Below are 21,046 nucleotides of genomic sequence, written 5' to 3'. Positions count from 1 at the left end.
AGCACTGTGTTATGAGCTGAACAGCACAGTGGCAGACAGGACAGATTGAGGATGGGGAGGATAAATATGCTTTGCAAAAGGCAATAGCTGGTTTCTTTTTTACTCTGCTTTAGAATCCAACTGTTATAAACATTACTGTTAGTAAAAACAACTGTGTAATTTCCAAGAAAAAGTAACTACTCATTGGAATTTGTGGACAAATCTATATTGTTGCCTGAAATTTATTTTTATTTAGAGAGATGAAACTGTTTTCACAATACATTGGAAAAGTGTGTGGGGAGGGCAATCAATAGACTTACTTTTGCTCTGGGTGTTGGTATTAAGGGTGGTAAAGTCCTCACCTCAATGGTGTGAACTTCAGTCCGACACTGGACAACTCTCATTACTGGTTCCTGCCATAGAAATTTTCAATTTCTAATAGTATTAGTGAGACCCTGTACAACTTCAAATGATTTAAAACGATGCTTCTAGGGGCCTCCTAAGGCTGTGGCTCCAAGGAGGTGGGCACTGTTGGACCCCACCTGGAGGCTTTCTTCCAGGGAAGATTACAATCTGTGATAGTTGTGCTTGTGTGATCCTGGACCTTTTAGGGTGTCAACCCCTAAAAGGGTTTTAAGGTACTGTAATCTGGACTTTAAGAAAGCAAAGGCAATTTTAACTAGTGCACTGCAATGTCTGTCCTACTTGTTGCTATGAAAGGGCTAAAGTATGTACGGTTGGAGAAATAATGTTTTAAAAATGAACATAAAGCTATGGAAGGGTACATAAAGCTAAGGAAGATTGTCATACTTTAAAGAATGTATTAATAGCTTTATAACCCAGGTTATAAAGAAGCTCAATCTGTAGGCAGAGTACCCTTCTTTGTAGGTTTTCATGCATGTTTTTCTGAAGGTGCTGGTTGGGTGAGGGCAAATGTGCCCTGATAATGTAACTGCTAGGTCAAGATACAGATGAAGAATCTGAGTGAAAGTTTGTGCTTGGGTGGAACAGTTCACTTAATCTAACATAACTCTCAACTCTTTTCTCACTTGCAGCATTATGCAGTTACTTGGAGCATTTCCTTCTCCCAGTGGTCCTGCTTCTCCTTGCAGCTTGGTGAATGAAACCACATTAATTAAATATTCCCGTCTCCCTACCATAAACAAGCACAGCTTCCGTTACTTTGTTTTGGACAACAGTGTCATCCTGGCCATGTTGGAGCAGCCTCTAGGGAATGAACAGAGTAAGTTCAGATTTCCCATTTCCTTCTTTCTCAGGCTAAAACTTTCTGTACAGAGCTGCAAAACAAAGGTACTTCAAGCGTGTCTCTCACATTTCAGGGGCTTTCCTGTCTGTGAGTGGGCACACAGAGCAGAATGTTGCTCTGGGATGAAGTGCTGGGAATAACTTTATTGCCAGTGATAATGAAATGTGCACAGGCCTACCCAAATTGTTTATGCAGCTGTCCAAGTCTTTCCAGTTAGATCACATTCTTGCTGCTGACTGCCATTGAAATAATGGGTGAAGTAATAGCATTATGCTTTGAAACATCCTTGTTCGTACAAGAGCAAAAATCTAAGGAGTATAGGAAACTTGACAGAGAAAAGTGCTTAACATATGGTTAGTATGTCTTCTTTATGCTTGCACCATGTCTCCTTGCTGCTTGCTTTAGACCTTCTATTACTGCATATTTCTATGGATGCTTCTAGCAGAGGTTCTTTTAGTTGCTCTGGAGTTGTTAAACCTTTCCTGTGTCTGATCCTGTTCTGTCAATGACACCTGTTGTAAAGGAGATTTGTCACAGGGTGTTGCCTTTCACAGCTGAGCCTAACTCATTTCAGCCTCATAGACTTTGACCATCAAGAACTTCTATTACAAAAATCTGGTATTAAATGATGCTTTGAACAGAATAACTGATCCCCCATAAGTCTTCATGGTGTTGCCTAATAGAACAGATGAAAATTCTTTAACATGTTACCTCAGTTAAAAACTAATTTGTGTTAGAGCTGATGTACTGTCCCCAATACATTTTCCTCATCTGTAGATAGGATGGAGCCTAAAAACTAATCTTGAAAGCAGATATTGCATGGAACTGCATGAACTAGTGCTGAGAAGTTGAGTTGTTGTCCAGAGTGCTCTGACCATGTTGAGAATCACTGAACAGATATTGCAGGAAGTGACAATGCTGGGAACCATTGCCACATGTCCACCCCCAGTCTGTGCTGGAGCAAATGTGTTTCTGACTGGAGTGGATTAGAGCTTGCTAAGCAATTCTCATCCTCATGCTGCCTTTGCTAAATGTGTTACTGTGGAATCCTGCAAAGCTGTTGGAATCAAAAGTTAGATTATCTTTTCTTGCTGTGTATAACTTGCTTACAAATCCCCTTTGAATGACAAGATTAATTGCAATAATGCGCAAGTATGGCAGGCCAGTTCTGAGGCAGATCACAGAAGTGAGTGACTGAGGAGCTGGTTTGGGTTCTCTGTGTTTGTGTGCTTATGTACAGGGTGTGCATAGGCTGTGCTGCACCCTGAGCTTCCCGGGGAATACTGGGGAAGGAATAGAATTCTGCTAATTACCTGACAGTGCCAGTGTGTGGTTTAGGTGCACAAAAGATAAATGCAAATACCTTTAAGAAGAAAAGCTTATGATGAAGTATGATGATCTCATCCAAGGTGACTAATATTGGTAGACTTCTAAATCTTGAAGGAAGACTGATATCCCTGCAATGTTAAAACCAGCATTGTGCCAGTAGAAAGGCAACTCAGGACTCTGTAGTCTGACCTCCTGCTGTAGACAAGGCCAGGACTAGATTTGGACCAGGATAACACAACCTGGTGTTGCCCAAGTGGGTCTTGCAAACCTGAGAGGACAACTTCTCTGTGTCCCTATTCCTTGTGGGGAAAAATTCTCAGTGATGTGGAGTCAGAATCTTCCGAGTCTTTGTTTGCCATTATCTTTTGTCCTTCCACTGTCCTTACTGCTGCTATTTGTGAGGAACTTTTGCAGAAGGTCATGAAAGCATGATGTAAATGGTGTCTCCATATGATCATTGTCTCACCTAAACAGGCAGTGTCTTCTTTGATTTCTTTGGAGGTATTTGGAGAAGTTGTGATCTGCATGAATTTAGACGAAAGTTGCTTTTAATGATGAAACTGAGCTGGCAAGTATTGAACAGACATAGACTAGCACTAGCTGCTGCAGAGGGATTTGCCTGATTTTCATCAGGACTTTTCTTCAGGGTCAGGGAGGAGTTAACTATGAAAGAAAAACCTCTACTGTCATGCCTGTATTTTCTTCTTCTTGAATGATTACACAGTGAACCGTTTGCAGTATATGATGATGTCTTATTCTCTTTACCCATGTGCTTTGCAGATGACTCTTTCCCCTCTGTCACGGTGTTGATCCGTGGGACATCTGGAAGATTTGCGTGGGCCCAGCAACTCTGTCTTTTACCAAGAGGAGCTAAAGCAAATCAAAAGGTCTCTATCAAAGCCCATAAAGAAATCTTTAATTAGAGGTGTTCAACAGAAATTCCACTAATGTGAGACAGCCCCCCAGAGCTGGTGATTATGCATTAAGGCTGAGCCACAGGGCCTTTAGCTGTAGGTAATGTGCCACATCTCTGGTGACTCTTTACCACTTGTGATTAATATTAACTACAGACTGTGAAAGTGCTGTTGCTTTCTCAACTTGCAGACTTGCTTTAGAGAGGGAGAGTTCTCTTTTTTTTTTTCCCTGAAAGCATCTTCTGAAGTGATGGGATAAGGTACAGTGTATTTACTGTGTAGGCAGGGCTAGTCTTCAGGTGTCAGACAAAGAAAGCCCATGCAGCAGAGAGAGTGAAGTCTGGAGGTGTAGAATGTGGTGCTGCAGAGAGAACAGGTCTTCAAGCTACAAGGCCTGATGTTGCAAAGATGGCTGTAAACCTGCTGTGAAAAAAAATTATGTAGAGGAACTCTGGAACAGCTCTGGAGTGAAATGGTGGAGGAGAGATACCTCAGTCTTATTTTACAGTAAAATTTCTTACTGCAGTTGTCTAATGGAGCATGTACTCTTGTCATGAGAATTTCTGTCTGTGAACTTCTCCAAATCTTTAAACTCTTCTCATGACCCTCTGTAAAAGAAAGGCACTAATGTAGCTGAAATGAAGCTTGTCAGTCTCAACTGGCATGTTCATATTTAGATGAATGTCTCTGCAAAGCAGCCTTTGGAAAGACCATCCAGGATGTGTTTGGAGTTCTGCTGTCTCTGGAGCTGAGACCCTTGGCTAAATAATCTCAGTCCAGGTGTGCTACCTGCTTCACTAAAGGGCAGGCCATGATCTGACTGCTGGCCTCCTCACCAGTTTTAAGGGAACTTTTCCAACTTGAAGGCATTCTATAACATAATTGTTAATGGTTTTGGCCTTTTGAAATGTAATCAGTCGTGAACTTAGGAAACAGCACTGAAGATGCCATAAGGGTCTTGCTTGTTTGGAGCTGATGCACCTCTAAACCTGCACCTAGATCATTTGTTGCTTTCTTTGGTAACTTGAAGTTTGGGATTACGTAGTGACAGTATAGAACATGATGTAGTAGCAATGTCAAAATTGCATCATGATCCATGGTACAAGTCCTTTGGCTATTCTGGCAGTGCATCTCCTGACCCACAGCATTGCTGCTGTCTTTGAGGCCTTGGCTTGTTGTGATCATCACAGTCAGGAGGGTTCAAATGGAGCTTCTCAAATACTGGCCAGCTTTCTCTGAATACAGTTAGAATGGGCTGAAAATAAGATGTTGCTATGTAAGCTTACTTTTTTTTTGGGGGGGGGGGGTGGTGGTTTGCAACTGTTTACAGGCTAGATGCTTAGCAGAGTTCATAGATTTCAAAATGGACAGTTGTGTCTTTTTGTCTTTTTAAAATTTACAGTCACATTTTTCAATACAAGTCTATTAGTTTAAAATATTTAATGTTTTTTAATAATGCTGCTCACTAGTAGATTATTGTAGTTTTGGTGGGGAGGGAAAATGTTTTTCATCTGTTATGATATTGTCTATTGATGCAATACCTTGAATGTAAAAACAACCTTTTTTTGTCAGACATTTGTACCAGAACCTAGACCAGCTCCCAAAAATGATGTTGGGTTGAAACACAGTGTGAAACAACGCCCTTTTCCTGAAGAAGTGGACAAGATTCCATTTGTGAAAGCTGACTTGAGCATTCCAGATTTACATGAAATTGTGAATCAGGAAGTAAGTAACTGTCTCTGACTTGATTTTGTTCTTGGGGTTTTGGTCTGTTCATGAGTTGTGCACTTACGTCTTAGTGTAAATAGTTTTACTCTTTGGCTTATCCAATTTTATATTAATGGAATAATAACCTCTGAAAATTGGTTATATCTGTGCACTTCTCCAAGAAGATGCCAGTGCTTTGGTTGTGTTATTTGGGAGACACTGCTCAACATGTTTTATTACTGATCCTAATATCCTGGTATTGTAGGAAACAATGACTTGCATTTGTTGCTTCTTCTGGGGAAATGGAAGGGTCTTTTTTGAGACCTTTCTGAGGGAAGAAAAGAGTGCATGTCTCATATTTTAAAGTTTCACAGGATCTGTTTTAGTTTCTGTCCTCTTGAATAGGAGAAGCCATGGCTGATACTGGATATTCACAGAGCTCTCCTATGCCAACAGGTGTTAAGGTGCTCACTTTGCAGTGTTGCAAGGTCTTTTTGAAAGTGTTTTAGTAACCATTCTGGTGGTGGACTGCTGCTGTAGAGCTTTCCTAAGTGATGTATTGTTTTCTTAGTGGACATTTGTAATTTTGGTGACATCAGCAGTTCATGCAATGTTTTCCAGCTTGAAGAGCGCCATGAGAAGCTGAGGAATGGCATGGCTCAGCAGATTGTCTTTGAGACTTCCATAGATCAGAGGAGTGAAGAGGAGTGGCGGAAGAAGAGCTTTCCTGATCCCATCACGGAGTGCAAGCCCCCGCCGCCAGCGCAGGAGTTCCAGACAGCGCGTCTGTTCCTCTCTCACTTCGGGTTCCTCTCATTAGAGGCATTGAAGGTGATCTGATACCTCTTGATGTTGTGCAGTTCCTCCAGTTCCCATGTGATCTGGCTTGACAAAAGGAGAAATAAGTTTTGTCAGTGGAAGATCTATGTACTTCCAGCTGCTGTTCAGCTGCAATCTAATCAAATCAAGTGATAGAATCCAGTATTCCAGGATTCAGAGCAAGGTTGTGAAAGGCTGGGCCTCAAGCTGATAATGCTCTGAATAGGTGTCTGTATCTTTGTTATAAGCCATCACACTCAGATGTTCAGACTTAAAATCACTATTACAACTTGAGTTAGGTTTTGGGATGGTCCTTGAAGACTCTCTGAAATATAACTGCCATAGAAGTTTTGCTTCAGAGGTGGTTGTGCTGAGGTGGTTTAATCATACATAAACACTTGGTACATAGTAGATGTCGAGGTTTATTTGTAAAATCAAAATAATTATTTTTAGAGGAGATTCATATTCCTAATTTGAAATTCTGCCTCTTACTTATGGAGTCTCCCTTGTATTTGTTGTTTTTTCCTTCCAGAAAGCTGTCAGGAGGACTAGACTATAGAGCGTTAGCAAAAATTATGTCTGAAAATGCTCAGTATATTACATATCACTGGTATTTAAGTTAATCTGTAACTGCACATGCAACTGTGTGCATGGCTGTGATGTTCTGAAAGCATCTGCTGTTTTTGTTGTGTGCTCTTCTTGAGCAAAATATTATGTCTCTCACTGGCAAAGTACCACTTTTATTTAATGAGAGTGGAATGCAACAAATTGTCAACCTGTTATGCTTGCTGTTACTCATTTACAGTGACAAGATTATATTGCATCAGAAGTCCCTGTATAATTTTGCTCTTAGAGAAGGGAAGCTGTCTTTTTATATTTTAATGGATTGCCGTTGAAGCCATAAAGACCTTTAAATTAGTAGATGGGTTTTTAAGCTGTTGAACTCTGTCTGTTGGGCAGGAACCTACTAACAGTCGTCTACCTCCTCACCTGATTGCACTTGACTCTGCTCTTCCTGGGTTTTTTGATGACCTTGGCTACTTGGATTTGTTACCGTGTCGTCCTTTTGATACTGTTTTCATTTTCTACATGAAGGCAGGCCAGAAAACTAGCCAGGAGGTAAGTGAAAATGTAGAGTGCCAACTAGCCTGTGTTGTCTGGTTTCTAGTAGTTTCCAAGCGAGTAAAGCATCAGTGCTGGTGATTAGGGTGGAGTGTCAGAACCAGTGTGAGCTACAAGTCACTGCATACTCCCTTCATCTGTAGGTTCAAGTACGTTGCTCACACTTAGGATTATTGTAACAAATCACTGTATTTTAAAATATAGATAAGATATATATTATAATATTAATAGTATTTTTATTATCTGTTCTGTCCTTATTGTCCTTATTTGTAGAGTTCAAAGATTCAGATCAGAAAGGCATTTCAGCTTTGTTGGCTCAGCTTGCAGGGAAGGTTGCAGTTTGTTCCAGCAATGAGCAATGTCAAGGTAGTTTGGTTTCATTCTAATGCTGAACAAATATTAAAGGAATAAAAAACTTTCTGCAAGTAAGGAAGTATTATTGCATTGTAAGTCTTTAAGCCATAATATTTAGATTCAAAGGCGATTAGGTTAATCAGGTTAATTTGTGCAAATCTAAATTGGGACTTCTTTGTGACCTAGAAACATGCTAAGAGGGTTAATGGGCTCATTAGGAAAGGATGTTTCTCTGTTTCTCTAGTACCTTCTCATTCCATTCATAACTCTTGTAGTAAAGAGTAGAAGCGTGGCCTCCTTAATAAATCATTGTGCCAACTCCTTGTGTCACTGTGAATGCACAGTTGGCAGAACACTGCAGCACCTTCTGCTTTGATGTGGGTGGCAGTTCTTGAAACCAGGATCATCTGTCTGTGAGTGTTCAAATTGTCATTCAGAGTAGCCAGTGCAGAATCTTTTCATCTGCAAAGGGAGCTGTGAAACAAGATATGCTGGGTCTGCCTTTGAGTTGAGACATGCACTTGTGGAACTAGCAGAATGTTTATATGCTCTTATGGAGCTCTTATGTCTTCCAGCCCACACTTACCCTGACTTTTTCTGAAGCACAGCTATGGTTTCAATGTGCTCAGTAATGAGGATTAATAATATTTCAATGCAGTGTGTCTAGTCACTGCTGAGCACTGTATGAGGCATGAGGATGGAGTGTCAGGACTATGTGGCTACACAAAGCCTCCAGCCTGAAAGCTTTCCTTTCAGCACTCATCCCTGCAATTTCTGCTTTGTTGGAGCCTGTGTCCCAGTGTTCTGCCCCTGCACAAGCCAAAATGATTGCTGCCTCTGCCACAAAACAAATTCCTGCATGGCCTGGAAAGAATTAATGGATTGTTTGTTCCACCAACCCCAGTGGTTCTGGTATCCAAATCACATGTGTCCTTGTGTGCTGTTTGGTGAAGGGCTCAACTCTCACTTGGTCATAATGAGATAAAAATTGCCTTAACATGTGGAAACATCCCAGATCTCTGTCAGAAGTAGAATTAAACTTTAGGTGTGATGTTTGATTGACGTGCACACTCACTGCTACTGAAAATTGTTTTGGAAGAATCTGTTTCATACTTCAATGGGCTGTGATACCTGCCCTTTAGAGCAGTCTGTGTCATGTACAGGTGAGTAGTGAGGAAAATATCACCTCAAATTTTAACTTGGTCTAATAGTGAAAACAGTCTAGAAAACTCTTGTGTTACCTTTGGTGTAAATGCAGGTTCTGCACTGAGTACTCAGTGTTTTTTCTGATGGGTGCTTGAGTCTCAGAATTTCCAGCCATTTAATTCACTGGTTTACAGGCTTTGAAAATGCTGGCAGAAAGCCAAGTTGATTGAATAGGACAAGACCAAGCAGGGTAAGGGGATGCTGAGGAGCAGAGAGTAATGTCCACGTAGAAAGTCTGGGGTTCCAGGCTTGTGCTCTAGCTATATTTGGGCAAAATTTTTGGTGACAAAAAATTAATTAAAAAAGCTGGGGAGGAAGAGACTTGTTTCCTGCTTTTGTACCAACATGGTGCTGCTGGTGGTTTCAGATCCTGAAGAACATGGAGTCTTCCAGAATTGTTCAGCCTCACTTCCTGGAGTTCTTGCTGTCTCTTGGCTGGTCTGTTGATGTTGGGAAGCACCCTGGGTGGACTGGTCATGTCTCAACAAGCTGGTCAATCAACAGCTGCAGTGATGAAGAGGGACCTGAACAAGGTAAGACATAGTAAATGTCCTTTGTAGTAAATGAAAATGTTTAGGCTCCTTTATAAGACAGTTTTTTGCTCCTGTGTACCTATCTGAACACCGGCACACTTTTTTTTGGTGGTTGGTTTGTTTTTGGTGGGTTTTTTTTGGTGGTTGTTTGTTTGTTTTGGTTTGGTGTTTTTTTTTTTTTTTTTTTTTGTTCTTTGATTTTGGGGTTTTTGTTTTTGGGGTTTTTGTTTGGTTGATTTTTTTGATTAATGATATTTGCTAGAAAGAAACATGTAAATATTAAATGAAGCTTCAAGTCAGAGTGAGCAAAACTAATTGTATGTTGTTGGGAGAAAGTAGCCTCAGCAAAAGAAATACCTCTGGGCTATATTTTTTAAGATTTGAAGAGTCTTTAATATATTATTCCAAACCAGTATTCAGGTGAAGTCTGTTGCAGATTGTTCTGTGTATTGGCAAATAGGCTTGAAATACAGTGTGATTTTTTTCTTTTTTTTTTTTTTTTTTTGTGTGTTCTCTAAGTAGATCAAAATGAAATATTGACTCAAGATGCTGTTTATAGGTCCTGGAGGTGTTGGAACCCCCACATGGCTCTCTGTTTTGCATTTTTGGCTCTGCTTTTTTCCACTAGAGCAATTCCTACCCTGAGCTTGTCATACACCACCCTCTCCCCATTCTGTCACCCAAAATGATCCTCAGGATTGTGAGCTGCCATCCCAGGATGGGAAATTGGGGGTTGGGTTAGCTTCTCCCTTGGACAACTTGATCAGATCCTCTGGGAATTGGTAGTATCTGGGCTGGTTTCAGTGTCACTGCTCCAAGGCCCAGACCTGTTCTGGTTGATCTGCAGAGCCACAGCCTCTGGTTGGCCACCCAAAGGCAGTGGCAAGGCTGGTGCAGCTTGTTCACCATCCTGGACCTGATATTGGCATCAGGTGTGACACTATTACAGCTGCAGCACTTGCTCTGCTGTCCATTCACTTAGGAGTGCCCTTCACCTGTATCTGCAGCCAGCTGGAGGCTTCTCCCTTAGTTATGGAATAAAAGTACAAACCACAGAAGGCTGGAAGTGTTCACGAGAGGTTAGAGTGCAGAGGTATTGCTTTTTCTGAGCAAGTCAGGATGGATTACAGAATGGCCAGGTCTGGATTTAATTTTGCTTTAAGGACAGGGTCAGGCTGTACTTTCTCAGAGGCATAGCCCTCTGACCTCCCTTTGCAGTGGCTGTGTCAGAACAGCTGCAGAAGGCAGGTCCCTGAATTAGCAGGAGACCTGGTTTGATGTGGACTTTTCAGCTCGAATTTTTTCAGCCATTTGAATGAAAACACAGACCACTAAATAACTGAATTAATTCAACCAGCTCAGGGAAGAAGGAAACAGAAAATGCATTCAGAAATGAAAGGGAGGAAGGGCAGGTTACTTCTAATGTGGTTCTGCTGATGAATGGGCTGGAGCACAGGTCCAATGAGGAGCAGCTGAGGGAGCTGGAAGGGCTCAGCCTGGAGAAAAGGAAGCTCAGGAGAGACCTCACTCTCTACAACTCCCTGAAAAGCATTGTAGCCAGGTCAGGGTCAGTATCCCAGGTAATGAATGACACAATGAGAGGAAATAGCCTCAGTGCAGGTTTAAATTGGCTGTTAGGGACAATTTCTTTATGGAAGGGGTAGTCAGGCACTGGCACAGGACAGTGGTGGAGTCACCATCCCTGGGGGGATTTAAAAGCTGCACAGGTGTAGGACTTGGGGACATGGGTTAGTGGTGAGTTTGGTAGTGCTGAGCTAACAGTTGGACTCCAGCCTCAATGATCTCCAACCTCAATGATTCTGTGAGTCTAAAATAGCTTCTGGTGAGATGTGCTTAAAATAATTTCATGGGAATGTTTCCCTGCAGACCCCCCAAAAACAAAGAAGTTCCTAAAGAGATGGTTCAAGTTGTGGTGCTGCTCCTTGGGAGCCTGTGCACTGGAGATGTGGGAATTATTTCCTGATGCTGTAGAATGGCTTGGAGCCTTCAACATGTCTCTGGCCACTTCTCTGTCAGTATGCTGAATTTCACTGCTCCAGTGGCTTTGCTGAGACAGCTGTCCCAGGAACCCTTCTGTAACCTGGATCAGAGAAACAATTCATTTTAATGTCCTTGCTAGTCTTTCCGGAGATGACATGGGGAAGGAAAAGAGGGGAGGGAAGTTCTCTCTCTGCTCTGGCAGCCTGTATTGGTCAGTTGTGGTGAGGGAATCAGTGGGGACTGAAAATGAGGACCTTTCTTGCATTGATTGGTAACAGATCTTTTTCTAACTCTGCTTGACAGAGAAAAGACTGAGAAGAGCCTGTAGAAGCTGGCTTGGAATTCTAGAATAGTATCAGACTGAAATGATAAAATTGAATGACTAACTGCATGATGTTGCTGGATGGAATGTTCAGAAATGGACAGTAGATATATTCTTGTGGCAGATGTGCTTACTAGAGTACTAGGAAATAAAGAATCTAGTACATTGGAAGTGTGTTCAAAATGAAGCCATTCCCAACCCAAAAATGCCTTTTCCTTCAAGATAGTAAAAATTTTTACCTGAGAAGGGTTGTTAGCCATGAGATTTGACTCCTTTCATTTTAAAATGAGATTTGCATGATTTCTTCTCATTGATTGCACCTTGTATTTCAAGGTCATTTCTGATGCAGAGTGTTAAGAAGTAGAGTTTCCTTCTGGCTGAGCTCTCCTTTTCCGTCCATTTCAGATGATCTAACTATCTCAGAAGATGTTGGGGCAAGTATCTTCAATGGGCAGAAGAAGGTGCTGTATTATGCAGATGCCCTGACAGAAATCGCCTTTGTTGTCCCATCACCAGTGGAATCACTGAGTAAGATCTGTCTGTACATGCTCTATACAAAAATGAAACCAACAGTTTTTTTATTTGAGAACTCTTTCAGAAGTAAAATCTAAATCAATTAACTAAGTAGCGTGTTTAGCAAGATCCTTGTCAGAAAGGTGTGGACATTTAAATTACAGCATTCTAATCCTTAAACTCCTTCCAGATGTGGCATCTGCTCTGTACCTTTCTCTGAACCTCTGTAGATGTCCAGGTATGCACAGCAGTTCTGTTGTTGCCAGGGTGCTTTAGGTTGGACATGTGGTTTGCCATTAACTGGTGATGCCATTTTATTTTCCTTTCCTGTCAGTGGTGTGCTCCTGCAGCACATACAGGAGTGTTTGTACCACTGCTAAGTAGAAAAGCAACAGCTTTCATGGCATTCTTGGCATGCTAAAAGTTGCCTGGAATAAAATGTGGTGTAGCCATAGGAAGGAGGAGACTATTCTATAGGAAATTGCTGGGATGTGTGTAAGCTCATAGGGAGTGCTTTATTGGCAGTCTGTTTCTGGAATAACAGGCAATTATCTCCTAACTTATCTTCCTGCTTATGAGGACTATATTGACTTGACCATACATTTATGCATGTCTAGTTGCAGAAGCCTTACAGTTTTTAGTATTAAAACCTTATATATGATGGCAGCCTAATTTTTTTGGTGGAAGAATAGAAAAAACTCATCTTTTTTTCTTCTGACTTACAGCTGATTCACTGGAAAGCAGTGTTTCTGACCAAGAAAGTGACTCCAACATGGATCTGCTGCCAGGAATATTGAAGCAGCAGCCTCTGACACTTGAACTCTTCCCCAATCATACAGACAATCTTAATCCCTCCCAGCGGGTAAGGCAAAACTTGCATTAAAAAATGGTGCTCTTTTTTTTTACTTTCAAGAGGCATGCTGGCAATGCTCAGAATTTTTGATCGTCTATGATTTGGTTTCCTGATGTGTAGAACTATTTGTTTCTTGTCATTAATCTTTGATATCTGCTTTGGTCCTGCCTCTACAGTAGAAGATAAATATAACACTTAGACATGCTAAGTAATGTAATCTTGCTAAGTGGTAATACTCTGCATCCTGAAATCTTGAAATGCATGCAGGGAAGAGTATAGGCAGTATTTACAGAGTAATTCAGCCTCAAATCCATGCTTGGAAATTGGGGATGGATAGATATGAACACTTTTCTTACCTACCCAGTTACAGTGTCAGTTGTGTCTGAAGTACCAGAAGTTGCTTTTCTACACTAACAAAGCAGAAAACCATGAGCTGTTGTAGCTGTAAGCGAAAGACTTATTACTGCTGATTACTTGTTTAGAATTCACTTCCAAATGTATATTTAGTTATTCATTTAAGGTCTTCAAGAACATTAAGAAAAACATATAACTGATTCAAGGTTGATTATATATGTATATTAGTTTGTATTGAATACTAGTAGCTTGGTGCCCCAGATTGCAGTGAGTAGCTCCAGCACAGCTGCCCCTGCTCAATAGCTGGCAGAGGTTGTACCTGGCTGAGATATGAATGACTGAGGAGCAGCTGGGAAATACTTGTTAGCTGCATTGTTGGATTTATGATGTTTGCAAATGCCACTCTTCCCTTATGTTGGAAACAGCTCAGTCCTACTGCTAGATCCAAGAGGATGCCTCAGGGCCGGACCATCCCCCCAATGGGACCTGAAACCAAAGTCTATGTGGTCTGGGTGGAGCGCTATGATGATATAGGTATGTACAACTTCAAACTAAAGTAACAATGGGGTAGGAAGCAGAGGAAAACCCCTTCTTTTTTTTTTTAATTAAATAAAATGCTAGGCCATGGAACCACAGTCCCACCCCCCTTCCATGTGCAGGGACACCTTCCACTAAACCAGGTTGCTCCAAGCCCCATCCAGCCTGAACCCTTCCAGGGATGGGGCAGCCACAGCTTCTCTGGGCAACCTATGGCAGGCCCTCACCACCCTCACAATCAAAATAAGTCCTTATTAATGTCTATAACACTAAGATTCTGAATCAGTTCTTCAGTATTTGAGTTGTGATGCATAAGGGTGTACCTGAGTCGGTGGCATATGGAGGTCTGAAGGTTCCTTTAGCACTGCAGTACCTGTTAAATGCTGTAATGAACCTTCTTAAGCTCAGCACCCAAGGCAGGTGTGTTCCCCTGCTTTTGAGTCCTCCTTGGCTGTTGTCTCCTAGGAGTGGATCTGGTTCTCTTCCTTTAAAATACTGGCTTCTGACACCTCCTGCTTTTGTGCTGGAGGGATCATCCTCCTTGGTGTGAAGGCACCTTTGGAACTCCATATTCTCTCGTCAGGGGAGGACTCTGTTCTGCACTCAGGGTGCCTGCCCCATGCTCCCTTTCTGCTGTGTTGCTCAGGCAAGCTCCGGCTCCTTGTGCAACTTTCTTAGTTTGGTGTTTCCTCTCTGGCTCAGGTTACTGCTGCTCTGGGAGAGACCCAGCTTTGCTTATCCTGTTACAGCCATGGCATGGCCATGGTGAGCAGCAGCAGCGTTGAGGAATTCTTTGTCCCCAGGAGTTTCTTGTGTGCTGGTTCCAAGCCATGGCCTGGCCTCAGTGCTATGTGAGAGTTTCTGTGCACTGGCCTAGCCCACCAGTGTCTGCAAGACTGGCCAGGAACTGCTGTTTTATTCTGTCTTTGATTTCTAATCCTGGTTCCCAGTCTGGCAGTAAGGGTGGACCTTAATTAAGGCCTTAGCTCCTTCCAGACTAAGGGAATGGGAGCAGCAGTCAGTAGGAAGCTTCCTGTTAAGTGTAGATAGAAATTCTCGGGAAGACCACCTTGTCCACAGCGTGTCCCTCAGAGCCTTACTGAGATCAGGAAGCAAACAGCAAGTTCTGCATCATCATTTCTTTGTCCAGACATTGGCCCAGAGTCTGTTCCAAGCTGGTGTCCCTGACCCACTTTGTTCTTGGGTGGCAGTTTGACCCCCTTCACTGCTGGGACACCAGCTGTGCTACACAGGCACAACTGCTTGACTGTTTCTTTCAGCAGCCATAGGAATCTCCCAGAGTTCTGGGCCTGAAGCTGCAGAAATGAGTTTGTGAGCCTCAGTAAGCCTGGCAGTTGGATGGAGGGGAGGGCAGCTCTTGGAAGTGACTCCTGGCCCAGAGGCTCTGCCATATGCTCCTTATGTTCTTGGCTTTGGCCTTATGCTTCTGGTACCTCTTTGAGTCTGGACACTGAAAAGCTGTCACTTTGTAGTCGAGGTTATCACCCTGGGTCCAACTGCCTGCCCTCCCTCTTGCTCCATCTCAGAGTGTGTCCATGGCTTGCCATGAGCTCCCTCTGCTTGCTCCAGCTGTTGTGTGCACTTAGCATCCCAGCTTTGGTGGTCTCATCTGGATTTGGGCCTTAGGCTCCTTCTGCTGGAAGCACTCTCCTGCTGCCTGAACTGTACTTTTGTGAGTAATTCTGAACTTCTCCTAACCCCTGAACAAGGTGGTGAGAAGTGCCAAATCCCCTTAAGGGACTCAAGTTCTTACTTTTATCTCATTCATGTTCATTATCCAGTCTTTGTTACCACTTGCATGGCAGCAGAGTTGTAGATTATGGTAGAGATCCAGAGAGCTTGGATTTGAGGAAGGAGATCGTGTTTGTGGGATCAGGGCTCAAGGAAACCGTAGGTGTGAGTGGTTGGCATTGTTCAAAGCTCCTTGCAGTATTCTGGAGGCTGATCACTTGTGAATGGGTGAAGATGTAGTGAACAATAATTGGAAAGATCTTTTTGTGGTTGAAGTAGTTCATCCCCTTCCTGCTTTCATGGTTCCCCTAGAGATTTTAGACCTTTGGATTGAGAGAATTTGAGGTTTGGGACTTCATCTGTTGAGTGCAGATGGCTGAGGTGTGTGTACCCTCCATGAATGCTGAAACTGGAAGCCAAAGATGCTGTGCAAGAACACTACTGCTATAAATGCTTGAGGACTGCATGGTTTTGACTGATGATAAATAATTTTACCTTGTAAACAAAAAGAAAAAAAATGCAAAACTGTGTTATATAAACTTTATTTGGTGCATCCTCTTCTTACAGAAAACTTCCCCCTCCCTGATCTGCTATCTGAGACTAGCACTGGTGTGGAAACCACAGCCAATAGTAGCACTTCCCTGAGGTAAGGCCACTCTTATTTTCCTTATTTTTATTGGTTTCTCAGTGGACTGGTTTTTGGTTGAAAAAGTGAAAGACTTCTTCATATCACTGCAGATAAAATATAAATTAAAGAACAGAAAACGTGCAGTATTATCTGAGTCTGTGGTGGGCCTCCCTCCTGACTGGCTCCCATATGAGTGGTTAATGCTGCATACACACTGTAGCCTGGCTGCAGGGCTCTCCAGTCCTGTGGGGACAGACATCATAGGCATGGCACAACTGACAGAGCCCTTCTGAGGGTTCACAACATGCCCCAGGATCCTGCTGCCTTAGCCATGAGGCATTTTAAAACTTTCTTTTAACACTTAAAGGGGTCATTAATTGAAATAGTGCTTTAAAACTGATTCAACAATTGTGTTTTTCCTTAAGATCTACCATTCCTGAGAAGGAAGTTCCTGTGATCTTCATCCATCCTCTAAACACTGGCTTATTCAGGATAAAACTACAAGGAGCAACTGGGAAATTCAACATGGTTATCCCACTGGTGGATGGAATGATAGTCAGTAGGAGAGCTCTTGGTAAGCTAAAGAGTTTTAGGGATGTTCATGTTTTTGGCTTTTTTAATAATAATGATATATCTGCAAAGTACATGGTCTGGAATCTTTCTTTGGAAAAAGTGTTAGGCATTGCTGAACCAATGAAAGCCTTGCTTTTTGCAGCAGCTGTGGGAGCAGGAACAGCAGAGGGAGCAGGTGGGCAGCACTTGGCTGCCAGAATAGCAGGAAGGAGTGTTGGAAGTAGGAACAGGGCCTGTTTAAATAGGAGAGATCCAAAATGTGACCCTGGTGTTCAGCACAGAGATCCAAGGTGCACCAGAGGGTGCTGTGGAATTTGTTACTTTGCTGGCATGCTGTGTGTTCCTTCTGGTTTAGAAGCCAGACAGGGATTAAAACCACAGCAACTGAGGATTTTCTTGTGTTCAATAAAAATACCATGCAGGTGTGTGTTAACAGGTTCCATGTGTACCCTCTGCCTTTTCCTCTGTTCCTGGATGGATTCATGGACCTGTCCTGGTATTGGTGCTATTTAGCTTCAGTACCTGGAAGTCCCACCCAGCGAGAGCAGTACACAGCACAGAGTAAAATGAAGTCATGAACATTAGGATACCTGTACATACCTGCTGTTGGAGGTGACTTTCAGATTCTGGGGCTTGTATGCTTAATTCAGTGATTGGCAAATTGAAGCCAGACCTGGGCCCTTAAATAACTTTTATGAATTCAGCTGATGACAGTGGCTTTTACTGAAAAACTATCAGGTATGTTTTCCTAGAGTTGGGCTTGTTTTTCTGCTGCATCAGGACTGTTAATACAGTGAAATTTTTCTCATCTCGAAGTTCAGCAGGTGTAGTTTGTGTGCAGTGAGATTCTCTACATGTTTCTGTCTTTGAGAAGGAGCTTAAGAGCAGCAAAGGGGTGTAAGGGATGCTTGCTTCCTTAGAAGCATAGAAATTTCCTTTCAGAATAAAGTAAGATAAAGCTAGCTGCCAGCTTTTGAGTGCTACTACTTTGATTCCCTGCCTCCTCCTCCATCTGCATCCAGCAGTGTGAGTTACAGAGGGGTGACAAAAGTGACAGGGCAGTGAGGGGAAGAGAAATTTGTTTGCAGCCACAACCCATCAGGTCTTTCCTCATCTCCTTTCCAAGGGGAAGGCTCTGCAGTTCCTACTGGAAAAAGGTGCTGACAGGTACTTTTTTCATTCTCAGGGCTCCCCTGGAATTACCTGGTATGACCTCAGGGCCCACCTAAGGTCCAGATGTGCAGCACAGCTGGGTTTGTGGTACTGTGACTCCTGTATTGGCTGCCCTGGGTTTGTGCTCTTGTCCTGAGGGTGCTTCTTCCAGGCAGCTGCTTGGCTTGGCAAAGCTGAGGATACTCCTCCTTCTCCTCTGGTTAGTTTAGGGTACCACTGAGTGAGTCAAGCCTGGGGACCATGGCTGTCTGCTATCAGCTGTTCATGGAGTTAAGTTCTTGGTGGTGCTGAACATCTTCCCTGGGTTCAGATGGGACAGAACCCAGAATTGTCTTTGCCTGGGAGGCCAGAAGAGTCGTGCAGGACTGAATTTAAACTTGATTCAAATGCTGTGTCTTTTTCAGGTTTTCTAGTGAGACAGACAGTAATAAATATTTGTCGGAGAAAGAGGCTGGAAAGTGACTCATACAACCCCCCCCACGTCCGCCGAAAACAGAAAATCGCAGATATTGTCAATAAATACCGGAACAAGCAGCTGGAGCCAGAGTTTTATACCTCACTTTTCCAGGAGGTTGGGCTCAAGAACTGCAACCCCTAGGTCATTATCTTCCAGGACAATTGGATCAGAGGTTGGTGGCTACATGAATGAAAACAGTTAAATAACAACAACAAATTTTCTCAGCCCTCCGGAATTCAGGAAATCATGTTCTAGCACAAGTCAGCAGATACCACGTGGGAGGAATGAGAAATGAATCTGAAACATTGCAGTTGGGATATTGAATTGATTCACCTACCCTCAGAAGATTACTGAATTCTAGTCTTCCTGGATGCTAGCAAAATAATCTCTTCACCCAGTCATCCTTTCCCGACTAATTAGGAACTGTAGGTGTCTTGCTCTGAGGGGAAAACAATCAAAGTAAAGCCATCTCTGCATATGAGGATGGAAATAAGAATACAAACCAACCTGCCTTAGATGCCTTGCTACACCCACGTGTCCAAGGGCAAGAGAGCAGGATCTTTCCTTGGAGGAGGAGTCTGTTCCAGAGCATTAACTTCCCCTATAAGAACTTCAAAGACATTTTGAGTCCCCCTTCAGTGCTCCACAGAAAATCCTTCACTGAGTGTAACCCATCTGTGTACCAGAAGCCAGAGGAGGAAGATGGCTTGGAAGAAGCAGGCCCTGAAAGCCAAAAGCCCAGATGCTGTATGTGGCCACTCCCACCAGGGCTCCAAGTGAGTCCATCTGCATACGAGACAACCACCATCACCTGAATTAACTGACTTTCCAGAAAGAGTTATTATTGGATAGAGCTTTTGATTCTAGAAAAGCGAGGTTATGACTTTCAGATCTGTTGCAAAATGTCACATTTTATTTCAGTAGCTTGATTTTTATTTTTTAATTCTTTTTATAATGCAACTACTTAATTTATTTTCAAGTGTCTGTGTCACCTCCTCACCATTTCCATAAAAAGCATAAACATCACTTGCCTTCCTTCCATTGGATTGAAATCTGAGATTTTGGGACTGCCTCCTCCCTGTTATTTATAGCATGAGCAGTTTTTGCAGCTTCTACAACACTTTTCAGAAGCTCCTGTTAAACAGACTAAACAACTCAAAAAGAAAATTCACAAATTCATCTTTTCCCTATTAATTCAAATGCCATGAAAGCCCCTTTGGAGTTATAATTCACATTGTTTTGAATCTCCAGTATGTTCTCACGTTTGGCAGCAGTGCTTCCCTTCCACCTAGATCAGGAGTTTTCATTTTCAGCCTGTGGCTTTGGTGTGTTCAGGACCCAAAGAATGTGCTGGGAAAAGAAGTTTCCAGCCAGGGTTGGGGTCTCAGAGGTGTGGGGGGCGCAGGCAGCCCTGGGAGCCCCTCTGGGTCCCGGCCCATCCCAGCTGCTGCAGCAGAGACAGAGAGTGTGCAGCTCCCAAACTCCTGGGATCTGCAGCATGGCAGCAGCAGCAGGATCCTCGTGCTTCCAGCACCAGGCAATGGAAGAGGATGAGTGAGCAGGAATTTGGGGAGCTCTTCACATTCTTTTCAAAGTGGTTTTAATAACAGTGCTATGCATTGCAGTAATACTTGTCAGGCATTGGATTTTGATGTTTCAGATCTACTTTTTGCAACAGTTCTGACCTGAAGCAGTCTTAATTGTTTCATTACAGCTTATCTGCCAAGGACAGACCTCGCTCCTGGCTTCCCTTGTGGTTTTTCAGAGTTCATGGAAACAGGCCCCTAAAAATACATGTGAAAGGACTGAGGTGGTCAACCAAGGTGATGTGTGCTTGTTGCAGGGAACAAGTGCACTGGCTTCTCAGTTCAGGAGCTCTGGAATTTGATCCAGATGAATAAAAAGTGAAAAAATTAAATCACCCAAAGAAAAGCCCTGTATCAGGATGTGTGCTGGCTGGCCCATTCCTGTGTGCTGCCCAGGTGGCACGTGGCAGAAGGAGCTCCAGGGCAGTGTTTGGGCACGTTGGCCAAGCTGTGCAGAGAACTTGGACAGCCTCATTCCTCTGCCAAACTCTTGCCAGGAGCAATTTAATGCACGAACACTAAATTTACCCTCACTGTGTTTGTACCTGTGAGAGCTAATTAATGGCCAAACACACTTAAGCCCACTGGTTTAAAAGGCATGAGCAATGCATGTGTAACCAATAAACATCCTGAGCAACCCCTGTGTCTGCACACTGATAGTGTAAGAGCAGCCCCACCTACCATGGCTGATGCAGCACAGCTGCCAGGCAGTCAGGAGCAGTCACAAATGCAGATGGGCCTTGGGGTAAACCCTGAGTGGTTTCTGACAGGGATAGTCAAGTAGACTGCCTGAAGATTTGCTTTCTTTAAAAAGACCTGTGCTTGACTGAAGGGTTGTCTTGGGTCTGTTTCCATGTTCACCTAAAGACACCCATGGGAGCAGTAACAGCTGTGAGAGCCTCATGACTTGGCAGGAGTCTGGAAAGAATTGAACTTGGGCACATTGTGGCTGCTCCCAGTGCCAGGAGATGGATGTATCATGTATCAGTTGAGTTGTAGAACCAGCTGGTGAGCAGGTTACAGGTGCTGTGACATGGCTGTACGTGGTGGGATTGGCTCTCTGGAAA

General features: G+C 43.0%; 1 protein-coding gene across 4 annotated transcripts in view; it reads left to right on the top strand.

Moving 5' to 3' along the window:
* Positions 1-19,857, top strand: part of RALGAPB (Ral GTPase activating protein non-catalytic subunit beta) — a 60,643-nt gene extending 40,786 nt beyond the window's left edge. For all 4 annotated transcript variants that reach the window (XM_054274576.1, XM_054274575.1, XM_054274574.1 and 1 more), the window contains 12 exons: positions 1,035-1,222; positions 3,356-3,462; positions 5,062-5,214; positions 5,818-6,027; positions 6,976-7,134; positions 9,065-9,230; positions 11,959-12,081; positions 12,792-12,928; positions 13,699-13,807; positions 16,130-16,208; positions 16,616-16,764; positions 18,341-19,857. In XM_054274576.1, the coding sequence (XP_054130551.1) occupies positions 1,035-1,222; positions 3,356-3,462; positions 5,062-5,214; positions 5,818-6,027; positions 6,976-7,134; positions 9,065-9,230; positions 11,959-12,081; positions 12,792-12,928; positions 13,699-13,807; positions 16,130-16,208; positions 16,616-16,764; positions 18,341-18,534 (1,774 nt within the window). In that variant the 3' untranslated portion in view covers positions 18,535-19,857. The remainder of the gene's footprint in view (positions 1-1,034; positions 1,223-3,355; positions 3,463-5,061; positions 5,215-5,817; positions 6,028-6,975; positions 7,135-9,064; positions 9,231-11,958; positions 12,082-12,791; positions 12,929-13,698; positions 13,808-16,129; positions 16,209-16,615; positions 16,765-18,340) is intronic.
* Positions 19,858-21,046: the final 1,189 nt, after the last annotated feature.

This window comes from Melozone crissalis, unplaced genomic scaffold, assembly GCF_028551555.1.
Source record: "Melozone crissalis strain CALT ecotype California unplaced genomic scaffold, PUWL_Pcris_2 ptg000017l_1, whole genome shotgun sequence".
Lineage (NCBI taxonomy): Eukaryota > Metazoa > Chordata > Aves > Passeriformes > Passerellidae > Melozone > Melozone crissalis.
The sequence above is the reverse complement of the archived record's forward strand: the minus strand, read 5'-3'. Positions and strand labels throughout refer to the sequence as shown.